At 42.4% G+C, this 14,339-nt stretch overlaps 1 protein-coding gene across 1 annotated transcript in view; it reads left to right on the top strand.

The window, feature by feature from the left end:
• Nucleotides 1-206: 206 nt before the first annotated feature.
• Nucleotides 207-14,339, top strand: part of tbck (TBC1 domain containing kinase) — a 42,587-nt gene continuing 28,454 nt past the window's right edge. The window contains exons 1-21 of the mRNA XM_041966070.1: nt 207-310; nt 749-961; nt 1,525-1,597; nt 1,932-2,046; nt 2,170-2,243; nt 2,900-3,041; nt 3,130-3,190; nt 3,285-3,346; nt 4,044-4,105; nt 4,404-4,552; nt 4,690-4,828; nt 4,919-5,018; nt 5,930-5,979; nt 6,099-6,228; nt 6,419-6,517; nt 6,593-6,655; nt 6,739-6,865; nt 7,408-7,458; nt 7,559-7,642; nt 8,538-8,623; nt 10,583-10,619. Coding sequence (XP_041822004.1) covers nt 769-961; nt 1,525-1,597; nt 1,932-2,046; nt 2,170-2,243; nt 2,900-3,041; nt 3,130-3,190; nt 3,285-3,346; nt 4,044-4,105; nt 4,404-4,552; nt 4,690-4,828; nt 4,919-5,018; nt 5,930-5,979; nt 6,099-6,228; nt 6,419-6,517; nt 6,593-6,655; nt 6,739-6,865; nt 7,408-7,458; nt 7,559-7,642; nt 8,538-8,623; nt 10,583-10,619 — 1,897 coding nt within the window. The 5' untranslated portion in view covers nt 207-310; nt 749-768. The remainder of the gene's footprint in view (nt 311-748; nt 962-1,524; nt 1,598-1,931; nt 2,047-2,169; nt 2,244-2,899; nt 3,042-3,129; nt 3,191-3,284; nt 3,347-4,043; nt 4,106-4,403; nt 4,553-4,689; nt 4,829-4,918; nt 5,019-5,929; nt 5,980-6,098; nt 6,229-6,418; nt 6,518-6,592; nt 6,656-6,738; nt 6,866-7,407; nt 7,459-7,558; nt 7,643-8,537; nt 8,624-10,582; nt 10,620-14,339) is intronic.

Below are 14,339 nucleotides of genomic sequence, written 5' to 3'. Positions count from 1 at the left end.
ATGCAACGGATATTGCCTGTATGTAATTACTATAAAAGATAAACTAACTCTTAAAAAATACAAAAAAAAATTCAAGAACAGGATTTTAGGATTTAAAATATTTTTAAACGTAAACTCCATAACCGTATTTATGTTCTTAGTAGTGTTTTCCGTGCACCACTTTGTCGCATAAAGATGACGTCGTTGGTCACGTTCACTCAGCTGTTCCCATCAAATCGCAGAGGCAGGAAGGGAATTCATTTCAAAAAATATTTTATCAGTATTTCCACGTTCAGTCTGTCGACATGACCTTACAGCCTCCCCATTAACCGTGAGTAGACACATTTTCCGGATGTAGTGCACATTACGTCATTGGTTTTATTCCCGGGCCATTAAGGCAGTTATTGTCTGAACTAATAGCTACACACACACTCACACACTCACGCACAGTGGGTTTAACTGCAGCATCACTGTTTTGTTTCCCTTGTTAATGTAGCTGAAACTATGTGGTGTAAATATATATTGCACGTACATTGACAGTATCACTTCCTCTAATGATGGTTTGGCCTCGGCCAGCTTTAGCTGTGGCTAAGATGTTGATATTTAGTTCATGTTTTTAACCTCCTGGCTAACACTGAATGGCAGAAATGATCAATTGGTTGTTAATGGACCAAACCCTTCTGACATAACAGTATGTGTCTCTCGTTCATAGTCACATATGACCGCATATTATTCATATATTGTATTGAAAGCTCTTTTCCATTGTCAGTGCTTCCAGCCGGTGGCGAGATGAGGCCCCTCAAAGACGCCCAGCTGGGAGCCTTCACCTTCTTTGCTTCTGCTCTCCCTCACGATGTCTGTGGGAGCAATGGCCTCCCTCTTACCCCCAACTCTATCAAAATCCTGGGACGTTTCCAGATACTCAAGACCGTCACTCACCCCAGACTCTGCCAATATGTGGACATCTCCAGAGGGAAACACGGTATGACCTTCTGTCTCGTCCTTTGTAAGGGGGTCTGATCATTTTGTATATCCTGCCCTCCCATGTTACCACATTTCACTTCGTTCATTGTGTAGGACTGCTTTCTATTGTAGTACAGCGCAACCACAAACAACAGCCTGTGGACTTGTCATTTTAATCAGCCCTGCAAACTTCACCACTAAGGTTCAGAAAGTGCCCCCCAGGGCGGAGAAGGACGTGTTATTTTGAACAATTGCACTGAACTAGATTTAGCCCTTGTTTCTTCCAGTCAAAATACAGATTTAGTTTTTTTACCTCCTCTAAAGTTTCTTGGTCCCCTGAGAAAGTTCCTGTGGTGGAAACACCAAAATATCGTCGAATCCGCTCCTCTATGAAACCTTATTTTGTAATCTTATGAAAAAAATGCATCAAATTTAAAAGAACATGCAGCTTCATCTTTTATTGATCTTGTTAGATTCTGTTATACAGATGTAGCACCCAAACACAGTTCCTCAGTTTGAATAAGTATCAGTGAGTGTTTGCTAACTCTATCTTCACTTTGGTTTCTTCCTCTTGCTCTCTAGAACGACTGATCGTTGTTACTGAACACTATGAAAACAGTTTAAGTGACTTCCAGAAGCAGGGGAAAAGAGCCAGGTGAGATTCTCATTAAAACCCTTAACCATTAATTATTCTGAAGTAATTAGACTCTATGTGATGAACCCATTGTTGTTTTCACTGGTGAGCACTTATCGTTCAACCCTCTGCTGTTTATAAGTGATACTGTATATGATGGACATGGAAATTGTGCGCACTAACCTTGCCATCTACTGGCCAAGGTAAGGTTTGCACAATAACAACAGTGTATTGGAATTTCTAATACTAAAGTTTCTAAAATGCAGATAGATTCTATATCATGTCCTTTCTCTACCCGCTCACCTGTTGACCCTGAAGACAGTTTGACACACCATCATGTTGTTGTTCGTGTTAGCCCAGAGAAGGTCCTGCAGGTCGCCTATGAGGTCCTTGAAGGCCTGGAGTTTATGAACAAACATGGCATGGTGCACAGAGCCCTCAGCGCACACAATGTGCTCATGGACTGCAAGGTAGGGTTGAGCTGTTTCATGTATGTCTATCCTTCACCGAGTGGACATCTGTCCAATTAAAAGACAACGAAATGATCGCCTCGATGTAATACTGTCACTCTAAGATAGATCTCTCCTTCGCAGGGGAATGTCAAGCTGGCAAAGTTTGGCTTTTATCACATGACTGATCACGGGGCTGATGTAGATTTTCCCATTGGGTACGTCTTTTTCTCCTCATTCATCACAGTGAAAAGTCCATTAGTGCTTCTCTGGAATTCCTCAACTGCTATGTGAGCTGTCTGTTCAGGGTCAAAGGTTTCCTTGTATCTGTTTGTGCTTAGTCAAATCATAAAAAAGGCAATTGACCATAACATTGATGCATAATGGCTCATCCTTTTTCATAGAAACCAGGTTTTGGGGCATCAAAATAGCTTCCTGGTTCAGGAACTGTAACAGATCGTTGGACTTTCATCCTAATCCAAAGGCCTTTGTGTTCTACCGAGTATCTCTGTGTAATATCCTTTCGCAGATTGAAAAGAGGAATGATGGCGCGTACCCATAACTTTCAGTAAAACATCTGGATGGAAAATGTAATAAACGTAACTGTCAAACAGATATGAAGTCGTTCTTAGGAGCAGCTGAGTATACATCACTTAATGACAGAACTGTGAGCGATTATCATGCATTCATCTTATCTTTTAAACATAACATGCAGGACAGAGTATAGCAGAACTGTGTGAAAGCTCAGTAAAGAATGAAACCGGTGATGAGCTGTTGAACTTTAATTCTATGGAGAATACAGGGAGTCTACAACAGATGTTGTGTAGAAGCAGCCAAAGTAATGCGTTTATCTGCTCTGTGATCACGGCCTCAGGTACCCATCATACCTTGCTCCAGAGGTGATCGCTCAGGGCTCCTTCCACCACAGTGATTCTTCCCATGACGAAGCTCCTCTGCCTTCAGGACCCAAGACGGACGTCTGGTCTCTTGGGGTTTTGCTCTTTGAATTGTGTGCAGTAAGAAGCCTTTTTATCGCTGTTTGGCCTTTGCCTGAATTCACGGAGCACCTTCGCCTTAAACTCCAACACTGTGAATCATTTTCAGGGCAGACGACTGCTGCAGAATATTGACATAAGTGAGAGACTGAAATTCATTCTGACCTTGGGTGAGTGAAAAAAGGACGTAATTATTGGCCGTGCTGAGCAATACGCTCTTAATCTCAGTGAGTCTCACGCTGTGATGTTGTTTGTTGTTGTCAGGTTGCATGGACGACATTGTCACTGTCCTTGCTGAGGAACATGGTTGCCTGGATACCATCAAGGTAGAGTAATAATAATTGGCTGCCTCATCCTTAGTCAGTAATATACCTTTTGTATGAAGATGATAGTCATTTTTTTTAAAGGAAAGGATTATTAGCTATTACTGGATAATTAGCTCATTGGCATCACAATAATGTGTTTTAAATAACACATCAGTCTTAACAAAGCGTGAGCGCTTTGTATCTTTTAAAGGTTTTAGTATTAAATTATAAAACAATACCTGAGTTCAAGGATCAGATACATTAACAAAGAGGAAATCTTTGATGTTTTCATTCAACAATAATACTGAACTGCTCCAAAACCAAGATCTTTGCTTAAATGAAAAATAGTTTAAAGTGAGAAAAATCTCCTGATTTGGATCAGGATGGAAAAATAAGCGAACAGGCCAAATGTATTGTATGATGTCGGTACTTCGATGCTCAGCCCTGCAGACAGACAGTAGAGTCTGTGGGTGTTTCTAAGTGTTCTGTACAAGCTAATGGCTTATTTGTGTGTAAGCTCTGCCTGCGTCACTAATGATCCCCAGAAATGATTAGAAATACAAGATTAATATGGATCAATAAGTTAGAATCACACATTTTAACTTTCTGTATGTGTTTAAATATGTTCCAGCACACTGGTGTAGCCCCACTCACAGTTTTGTGTGAGCGCTCGCTGATCTTTTGTACCTGTCTGTGCTGATGTGGTCTCTTCTTACAGGAGCTGCCTGAGAATGTTCTGGAGTTATTAAGGAAATGCTTGACTTTTCTTCCATCCAAGAGGTAAATACAGTCTCTGCAGGTTGGAGGGTGTCGGTCATTCGGTTTCCAAACACTTTGGTCACGCAGGTTTTGAAAAGCTTGCTGCGTGTACGTCAGAGAGGATTCCAGCCTGCCCGAACCAACAAGAGAACTGATACCAAAACAAACAGATGCGACTTATTGCCATAAACAGCTTTTATGACTTTATATGACTAAATATTTAATGCAATAAATTCTCTGTTCTCACAACATAAAAGGCACACTGCGTGTTTGTGTATTTTTCTGTTGTGTCCATAACGTCTTTGTGCGTGTCCTCCAGGCCGACCCCCGCGGAGCTGCTGGGAGACCCTGTGTTTAATGGCGTCTCATGCCTCTACACGCCCTTCCAGAAGCCCGTTAGCCTGTTCTCGTCCTCCCTGCGCTGTGCACATCTGGAGCTCCCAGAGGACATCAGTGACCTTTGCAAAGGTCGGCCCCAACTGCTCACGACCTTAGCATTCGTTTGACTGTGCGTGCTGCAGCGCCACCTGTGCCCGCAGGTATTCACTGTTGTGTGTGTGTGTGTGTGTGTGTGCGTGTGCGTGTGCGTGTGCGTGTGCTGTTAGACGACGATGAGAACTACCTGTCCGAGCGGACCATAGATGAGGTGTACCATCTGTGGTGTCTGGCGGGGGGAGACCTGGAGAAGGAGCTGACCAACAAGGAGATCATACAGTCCAAACCTCCAATCTGCACACTGCCCAAGTACATTACATCACATGCACACACATACACAGGTAGGTTTATGCAGGTTTAGTTTAAGGTGTTACTCAGACTCTCTTCCTCTTTCTGTAGTTTTGTTCTTGAAGACGGGGAGTCATTTGGCCACGGGAGGGATCGAAGTTTCTTGCTTGACGACACTACAGTGACGCTGTCTCTGTGCCAACTCAGAAACGTAAGAACACAACAGGACACGTTCAGATCGTGTAAATGAATGCAGCGTGCGTTGGATTCGGGTTTGAGGAGGCGTTTTTCCGAATATGTTGAACTCTCTCCATGCCCCGTATTGAACTCTTTTCTTGAACCATCACTTTTCACAAACATTTCAACCACATGCAAACCCGATTCAGAAGGGAATGAAACAGAATGTAATGATTAGGTATGAAAACAGAACGTTTTTCTTTGGCTAAACAGGCACTTTATTAGAATTAGATTTGCAAATACACACGGTATGATCATTTTCACACCATGTCATGAAATGAGTACACTGCTGTAATACTGGTGATAATCAGCTGATCCTTCTAGACATTAACTCACCTGAAAACATCACAAAGTCAATATATTTAATGTTTGACGTCATCAGCTTCGTTGATTTTTGTAAATATCTGCTGAGCACATTTCAAACAAGTCGGGACAGGAGCAACTAAAGACTGGGAAAGATGTGGAACGCTCCAAAAACACCTGTTTGGATCATTCCACAGGTAAACAGGTTGATTGGTAACAGGTGAGAGTATCATGATTGAAAGGCTCAGTGGTTCACAGCGAGGATGGAGCGACATGATTGGATAAAGAGATTAAAACCTGGACTCAGGAACACTTCAGGAAACTGATGTCAGGAAACACAGTTTGATGGAAATCATTGATTCTGTTTTGTCATGTTTTTACACAGCGTCCCAACTTCTTTGAATCAGGGTTGTAGCTGTCATTAGTTTGTTCATCGCACTCGCTGACAGAACTGTGCATAAAGAATGCTTCATTGTATTTTATTTTGTTAAATGCACCCTTCCTTTTTAAAGAAAATGCACATTTTCAACCACATTGAATCTGTCTTTTTTGTGTTTTCAAGCTTCTGTTTTCTCTTTTCAGAGACTGAAGGATGTAGCAGGAGAAGCTTATTACCCTCTGCTGGAAGACGAGTAAGCCATCTCCATCCCCAACTTTTGTTCTCTCATCTCCTGTAGCTGTTTTTCACATCGCCGCGTCATTTATTTTGGCTCGGGTGATGTCATACTCCCTTTACTTCTCCCTCCGTCAGACAGTCAAGTCTGCCCCAGTCCAACAGCAGCAATGAGCTGTCGGCCACCGTCACGCTGCCGCTCATCATTCGCGAGAGAGACACCGAGTACCAACTCATCCGCATCATCCTCTTTGACAGGCTGCTCAAGGTCTCCGTACACACACGCACACATACACACTCATGAGATGCTACACACATGAGCATGCTTTTGCCTGAATATGTCAGAGCCTCATTTCAGCTCAGATATTATCTTCTGTATTTGTATTAATTATTATTCTAAACAGGTTATTGTTGAGTTAAAGCTGGTTAATTTATACTCTTTCCTGTTTTGTCCTCAGGCGTATCCTTACAAGAAGAACCTGGTGTGGAAAGAGGCCAGAGTGGATATTCCCCCCCTTGTTCGAGGTCTGGCGTGGGCTGCGCTGCTCGGCATTGAGGTACAAGAGAAATTACGCCGCTGTGTTGAGATAAGATGTGCAGACACTTATCTATCTTTTTTTTTCTACACACAGGGAGACATTCAAGCCAAATATGAGAGCATTGACAAAGATACTCCCATACCAACGGACAGACAGGTAACTTTTGTTCAAAGCGAGACAGCAGTGAAATGTTGAGGCACTTTTCAAATGGATTTGTTCGGTGCCTTTTTTGTTTCCAGATTGAGGTGGACATCCCGCGCTGCCACCAGTACGACGAGCTGCTGTCGTCTCCTCAGGGCCACATCAAGTTCAGGCGCGTGTTGAAAGCCTGGGTGGTCTCACACCCTGACCTGGTCTACTGGCAGGGTCAGTCACCCACCGTCTGTCGAGTTCTGTACCTGTTTCACTGGATGTTTTGCTTATTTCTCCCTTTCCTTTTTTGCTTAACATGTTTTTTTCAGTTCAGTTCAATTCAAAGGTTTTTACTGGTGTGAAATTTTCAAGAAAAAATGTTGCCATTAAAATACAATTTGGACAAATATTTGTGCATTAGGACATTGGTGTGTGTGGCTGGTTGGTGCATACATGGCAGCAGGATATGTCCTGTCTCCTTCTCTGAAGAGTATTTTTAATTTTCAGAGGTCATTAAGTTCTTTTAAACCTGAAATCACAGAGTTGAACTGAATGATTTCTATTGTAGTAGTAAGTGCACCTGTCTCAGCCTCACCTGTCGAGTTCTTTTCTTTTGGTTGCCTCTCCGTCATTTACACTGTTGTGCTACACATGACTGAACTCTAGGTGGTGCTGTTGTCACACCTTGTAATCTCCCTTTCTTGCCTGCAGCTGCACTTGTGAGACCTTATACAGCAAATTTATTTTAAAACTTGTTGATTTTCTCATTGTTTCAGGTTTGGATTCACTTTGTGCCCCATTCCTCTACCTGAATTTCAATAACGAGGGTAAGAATTTGAATTCTGCCCTCTTTAACAGCTTGTTTTATTTCTACATACCCTTTGTGCTTTTAGGATCCCTCTCATACTTGTGTCGTACTCTTTACAGCTCTAGCATATGCCTGCATGTCTGCCTTCATCCCCAAATACTTGTACAACTTCTTCCTGAAGGACAACTCTCATGTGATTCAAGGTGAGACGATAAACTGGAGAAGTTACACCGCTCGGCTGTGTTTTCCACAGTAATCCAGTGTTTGGATCCGAAAGCTTAATTTTATTTATTTCTCCTGATTCTGACTGAATATCATGATTGTGCACTCTGGTTTAAATTCTGAGCGTGGTCCGAGCAAGTTCAAAAACAAATTATCATCAGCTGGCACGGAGCATCAGGCCGTCAGCTCAGTGTTGATTAAATTTTGCCTCCATGTTGTTCCTAAGCTGTGAAAACTAATTTCAGTCCGTCTTGATGGCGTTTGCAGCTGAGCCACATCATTCAGAGATAGGAGAAACAAATGAAACCGAAAAGCCTGCAGAGAAATGTCACAAGCGATTCTTACGTGACTAATAAACAGCTGCTGCACACACCTCTTGAACTCTGCGGGGAACGTGGCCATTATCGCGTCTTTCCGCTGGAGAACACGCTAATGTTTGTCTGTCTGGTCGGAGCTCCTTTGTTGACTTGCGGCGTGAAGAATGGTGGCAGCACAGCGGTATGCTGCAGGAGTTTCCACTCCACATGTACAGGAGTTAGTTTCCGAGGTCGCTCAGTGGAGCCTCAGTCTACCTGCAACATGTTTTTGATCATTCAGAACGCAGAAAAGCCAGAACAGTTCTGAAATGTGTCTTTGTTAAGATATATCAAACACAAAAAAACGAGCTCTCATTGCTTTTTGACTGATTTCCTAATCCAATCATTATTAGCTTAGTGTGTGTATGTTTATGTCTTGTGTAAAACCTCTTGAGTGCTTCCTGTTGACAGTAAAGTCCCGTTCGGTCGAGCTCACTTCCTTTCAGCTTTGCAGCACACCAAACTGCAAACTACACCATAAATCATTGATAGACCTTTGGCTCTTTTGCCTGTGTTTCAGAGTATTTGACCGTCTTCTCCCAAATGATTGCCTTCCATGACCCAGAGCTAAGCAACCATCTAAATGAGATTGGCTTCATCCCAGACGTAAGTTACCCAGAGTGCAAGTGCCCTGAGACATTGACGTCAATGCACAGCAGGATAACAGCACCGTCTTCTATTGCAAGTTTACCTTTAGTGGGAAGTCAAAGGTAGTGAGAAAGGATTACAGTCTCTGGCTCCACAGCAGGGGCAAAGGAGCTGACCACTCATAGATCACTGTGTATATCTTTCCATTGTCATTGACATTTTTTGTTCCACGTCCTCCTTTCCAGAATTTGTGGTGAGGGTCAAGTTCTCCCTACAGTCCACTGGTGATGATTTATACAGCGTCTAATGTCTTCTAGGCACACTTAATGATTGTCCTCTGCTGGGCTCGCCTTATTTCTCTTACTGCGCGCCACCTCTTCCCGCCCTTCGCTTTCCTCTTCGCAGCTCTGCTCAGACAGTGACAAGGTTAAAGTCTCCAGCGTCTCTCTGGGGTTTCAGTTAGTGTGCTGATGAATGCGTGTCACCTGTGGGACATTAGCCAATGAAAAGTGGGCTTTTTATCATGGAGGAGTCAGGGATTGAAGCGCTCTCCTCCTTGCAGTTTCTGATGCTGCAGCTACTTTTGTAAAGTGGTGCAAGTGAAGCAAGAAGCAGAAAAGAGGCCGTTAGGAGAGATACTACCTGCACGCTGGAGGTGTTGCTGCTATTTTTTTAGATGAAGCTTTATCTTGAACGGACATCCCATTGAGATTTTTTCAATATCTTGCTCATCCATTGTTCAGACCTGGCTCTTCATTGCGTGCTGACTTGACACGTACTGCATGTGCAGTGCCACCAGCATTGACTTGCCTTTCAAAGCCGACCTTTTGTGCCTGTTTTCATTGTTAGGCCAGGATAACACTGGGACAAGCTTTGTTGATACAGCTTTCATACTTGATGTCAATCCCAGTAATTAGACTTTACAGTCCATAAATCCTCTTTTTCTCTGTGAACTAAAGAGAGCGCTCTGAACTGTTGTCTTACTGAGTCAATAAATCCCTCGGCTCTAAAAGACCAAATGTCTCTGCAGTATGAAATGGATTTGATTTTCCCATATATGCAAACCAAAACATGGCTAGCTTAATGCAGTTTGTCTTCCAGAAACAGACAAATCTTGTGCAAGCATGCAGAAACCGCACATAATCTCTGGAAATGTTGTGGTGTTCAAGGACTCCATTCCGGCAATGCCTTAAGCCATCAGCAGCGAGTCAGATTGCATGTGGCCAGTGGTTTAATTCAGGCCGTTCTCAATTTGGCCACATCTCCGCTCCTGGGTATGCCATTTACACCTACACTAATCCAATCTGGCTGGACTTGCAGTCCTGCTGCCGAGTGGCTGAAATTTAGGCTGAGACTCTGAGTGCAGCGGCTCTCTCTCTCTCTCTCTCAAGCTCATCACTCTCGGGCACAGAAGAGGTCTGCTGAACAGTCACCAGCTCCCCCGCAATTAGCTATCAATTAACTGGCTGAGATAAGCTCCAGTGTTCCTGCACACTCTGCTCCAGACCCTTTCGCTGCTGAATCTCGCAGAGCCCCGGCGACGGCGGCCAGCGATTGGCAGGTGGTCTAACAGGTGGTGAATGGGGATGCATGTGTGTGTGTTAGTACGCGAGTCTGCGCGCGTCAGTTTTTAATTTCAATTTTATGCATTTCCTCCTGGGGAAAGTGTGGAATGGAGAGCGTGAAGCAGGAGAGGAAAAGGGGGTTGGATGACAAGATTGGTGTAATGAGATTCATTGTAAGCTTTCTCCCCATCGACTGTGACCAAACTCAGCAGTTTGCTCGTTATTGCTGTTTGTGTTTCTCAGAGGCTGCTGCTGTTCTGAAGGACCGAAGTCTCTTCAGTCAGAAAGCACTTCAATCATTTCAGCTCTTTCCATTTGTCTTGACATGCTGGATTTTATATAGAAATGAATGCAACGTGTTTAATTAATGTGTTATCTTATGTCTTCCTCTTTTTTTTTTCTTACCATGCAGCTTTATGCTATTCCGTGGTTCCTGACGATGTTTACACGTAAGTAGCTTTTCTTTGTGCTGTGATATGATGTGGCACTGTGCATAATACAAAACCTTCAGGGGGTATTTTGAGTCTGCTTCAATTAGGGTATCAATAAAAGGGAGAAAAGGTCAGTGGCTCCAGTATGGACAAGTTCTGTAGCTTTTCTGGGCTTTTTCTCTTGCTGACCTTTATTCCAGCCGCTAATTAATTCCAGTCCTGAAGGGAAAGGACTGGGCCGCTCGGTCCTACGTTACCTCAGATTTTCACCATCTTTGTTTATCTTTATTTTGTATTTATCTGAATACATTTAAATATCACAACATAAAGCTGATGAGACATAACCTGACGCACCAGATGGTTTGTTACACTGAACCATCTGGGAGGTCGTCCTTGGAAACTGTTCGGAAAGAGGCGGTGCACGTTCGGAAAATACTTGGCAGGCAATTGGATGAGCCATCTGTCTATCACCGCCTATTACAGGCCAGCTTCAACCAATCGGATCGACCGACCATATGATATTGTAGTAGGACTCTTGCCGAAGCCAGCCGGGAGAAGAGCTGAAACATATTTTCTAATGAGAAAAGCCTCCAGTGCCGCTCTTTGCTCATCTTTTAGTGAAGAAATACTCTGATTCTGATGTAAGTGGAGCTGTAGCTGATCTCTAGCTGTAGCTAACAGTAGCTTCCTGTTGTCGTCACACCTAAAACTAGCTCGTAGCTGCCAGTAGTTCCCCACAGGACGCTGATTGATCTGAAACGACTTCAAGCACAAATGCATAGGTCCTGAGGTAAGATATGACACAAGCAACCCAAATATTACAAAAAACAGTCTCAACTCAAGGTCCACTTACTGGCTTTCACTGAGCTTTCAACTGTATCTTACATCCTACGTCAGTGGATGGAGCTCTGTCGTCATTGTTGATCTATCAGCACATTCATGACAGCTGATATAAATGACAGATTCATGTCTGAGGATCAGCTGTGTGACTGAGTTGACTTTGCAACCAAGAGGCTTTAAAAGCGGTGGCGACAACTAACAATTACATTTAATCAAGTACTGCACTTACATGCAATTTAACTTTATTCATTAATTTCCATTTTCTGACACTAACTTCTACTCACCACATTTCTGAAGAAATATTGCTCTTTTCACTCGACTACTTTCCCATCTACAGATCCAGTACTGGTTACTTTTCAGAGTTACATAAAAAAACTTATCTTATCATAACAAGCTTCTCCTCGTTAATGCATCAGCAGTAATGACCTAATAATAAAATAAAATAACACTGACAGAACATTCTTCTTTACTACATTTCGTTGTGTATACTTCTGTAAATAAAAACAATTAAATGTCATGTAAGGACTTGTATTTGTACTTGGAGTATTTCATAGTGTAGCACAATAACTGAAAGGTTCTACATATGACATTTACATTTATGACTATTTTCTATATAGAAATATAGTGTTGTAATAGTGTTCTGAGCAGAGAATGAAGTCATGCTCCCTTTGTGTACGTTTTAATTTGTGCTTTAAGGAGTTCAATATTTGATATTTATTTACAGATGGTTTTGTTAAGTTTTATTTTATTTCTGGCGAGTTTGAATGAAGCGTTTTTTTTCCGATGATCGTTGGGTTAAAATTACAGTTTTTGTCAGTGGAGTCTGGTGGCTTCTGGTGACGTTGGCTGTTTCTGGTTCGGGGGCTCTGTGTGGTCGAGATGCTGGTGCTCCAGTGCAATATCTAGTGGCTATTTTCCACAGCACACTAATTAAATAGTGTCTTTTGAGACATCCTATTAAATAAGGTACAGTAATTCCCATCTAATCTGATGGACTTGTGATTTTTGTTAAGATGATCGGTGTTGTGTAACACCGTTTTAGGAGATTTTTCCCAAAATGCCAGCCAGAAATGGATGGTGGACATTATACTGTAGTTTTTTTTAAAGGTAAAGGTATTTTGTATGCAGACACATACGGAGTGTACCAAGTGTCACGTCTCTGTGACTCTGTGACTCAGCAGAGTGGCAGACCTGAGCTGTGGTCTGTACAGGCTTATTATAGCGCTCCCTGTGGGCCAGTCTGCACCGTTTTCTGCATCTAAGTAGTGACTCACCAAGACTATTCATGTGCCAAATTAGAAATACAGCTCCTGATTGTGCCCGAGATATTTCACAAGAAACAGTACACAAGCCATTGTGGGTGTTGGGATGGTTGTTATCCTGCAGCTATTTCCAGACTATTGATTACATTGTCGTGTTTTTACAGTCAGCTGAAGATACACAATTAATGTATTGGAACCTGCAGTTCGTGAGGAGATTTTTGAGGCAACAGTAAAAAGCAAATCAGTATGTTTAGATCCATGTGGCAGACAAAATCAATCCCAGACGCTCAATTCCAAGATGGTAAAAATAAAAAGCCTTTGATAAATATGGATTTCATACATTAAAAAATGCATCAACACTTATTGGCAAGCTTGCTACCTCAGGAGAACCTCGAGGAGGGCGTGATGTGCTGCTCATATTTATTAAAGACTTCTTTGTTTTTACTATCTTTAGTGCTTTAAATTGGATTTTGTATACCGCCCGTGAATCTCTTCCTCCTTAATGTAACTTAAAGACCAAATGTCGATGTAAGGGTCACAATAAATGCTCCTGCAGCTACTTTTTCCTAGAAATTAATTAAATAAATAAATATGAGTGGAGCTTTTTGCAGAGCTGTTCACTATGAGAAGATTATGTCCATACATACAGTACCAGGGCTGTGCACAATAAGCAAAAAGCACCTCCATAATAGAATCCATTACAGCAGCCCTGCAGTATCTGCTACCTTTGTGACACCTGCAATGTTCAGCTTCTGTGGAGACTTATGAGCTTTGATTGTGAGCTCTGAGACGAGTGAGAGCGAGGTGATGGTGTTAAAATGGACGGACATATTGGACAGCGTTTAGAATGCTTGTAATGTTCAGGGAATGAAATGAAAAGGATCTTTAGGTGTCGCTAGGTGGCCGAATAATTTAGGTGCTGCAGTTCTCTGATAATTATTAGATGCTGATGTCTAAATGTTTGAGGTGTTGCTGCCGATCGTCATCCTAGTAGAACCCATTCAGATTATATGTTGCCAGGCAAAATGTAAGATCACTTGAATAAACTGTTACAGCTGTGAATCATGTGGTTTCTGATTCCTGCCCAGTTTGAGCAACACTAATGAAGAAGCGTCTTAATAAGAAAAGAAATGTTGCAGCAATATTTGCACATTTGCTTGCTTAATAATGGAAAAGTCCAACTAGCATCATGCACGAGTCATCTCACCGTCTGTGTTGCAGCAGATGTACATGTAGGTTTTACTTTGGCTGGTCAGCATGCAGTTTGTCAGGTGATGGCAGCATTACACTTTTATCTTTCCACAGAGCACCACTGGAACTCTGAAATATGGACCTATTAGCAGGGGTCACAGATTATTGTTACGAATTAAATGGTATGCAATTAACCTCTGTGTCTTCCAGGTGCAGCCCCGTCGTACAGTACAAGTGTTTGAATAACTTTTTGCCTTTTTGATAAAATCTTAGGACCTGCAGAGTCTTAAAGACTGAACACAACCTGTGATTCACATTGATTATAGCCAAATTGATCTGAAGGATGCATTTTGCAGAGCGGTATTTCATTCTTCAGTTAAACACACACACACACACACACACAGGCCACCTCTGGGGTAGAGAGTGTGAAGTGTGACCCTTTTAC

This window comes from Chelmon rostratus, chromosome 3 (genome assembly GCF_017976325.1).
Source record: "Chelmon rostratus isolate fCheRos1 chromosome 3, fCheRos1.pri, whole genome shotgun sequence".
In the NCBI taxonomy this organism is placed as follows: domain Eukaryota; kingdom Metazoa; phylum Chordata; class Actinopteri; order Chaetodontiformes; family Chaetodontidae; genus Chelmon; species Chelmon rostratus.
The sequence above is the reverse complement of the archived record's forward strand: the minus strand, read 5'-3'. Positions and strand labels throughout refer to the sequence as shown.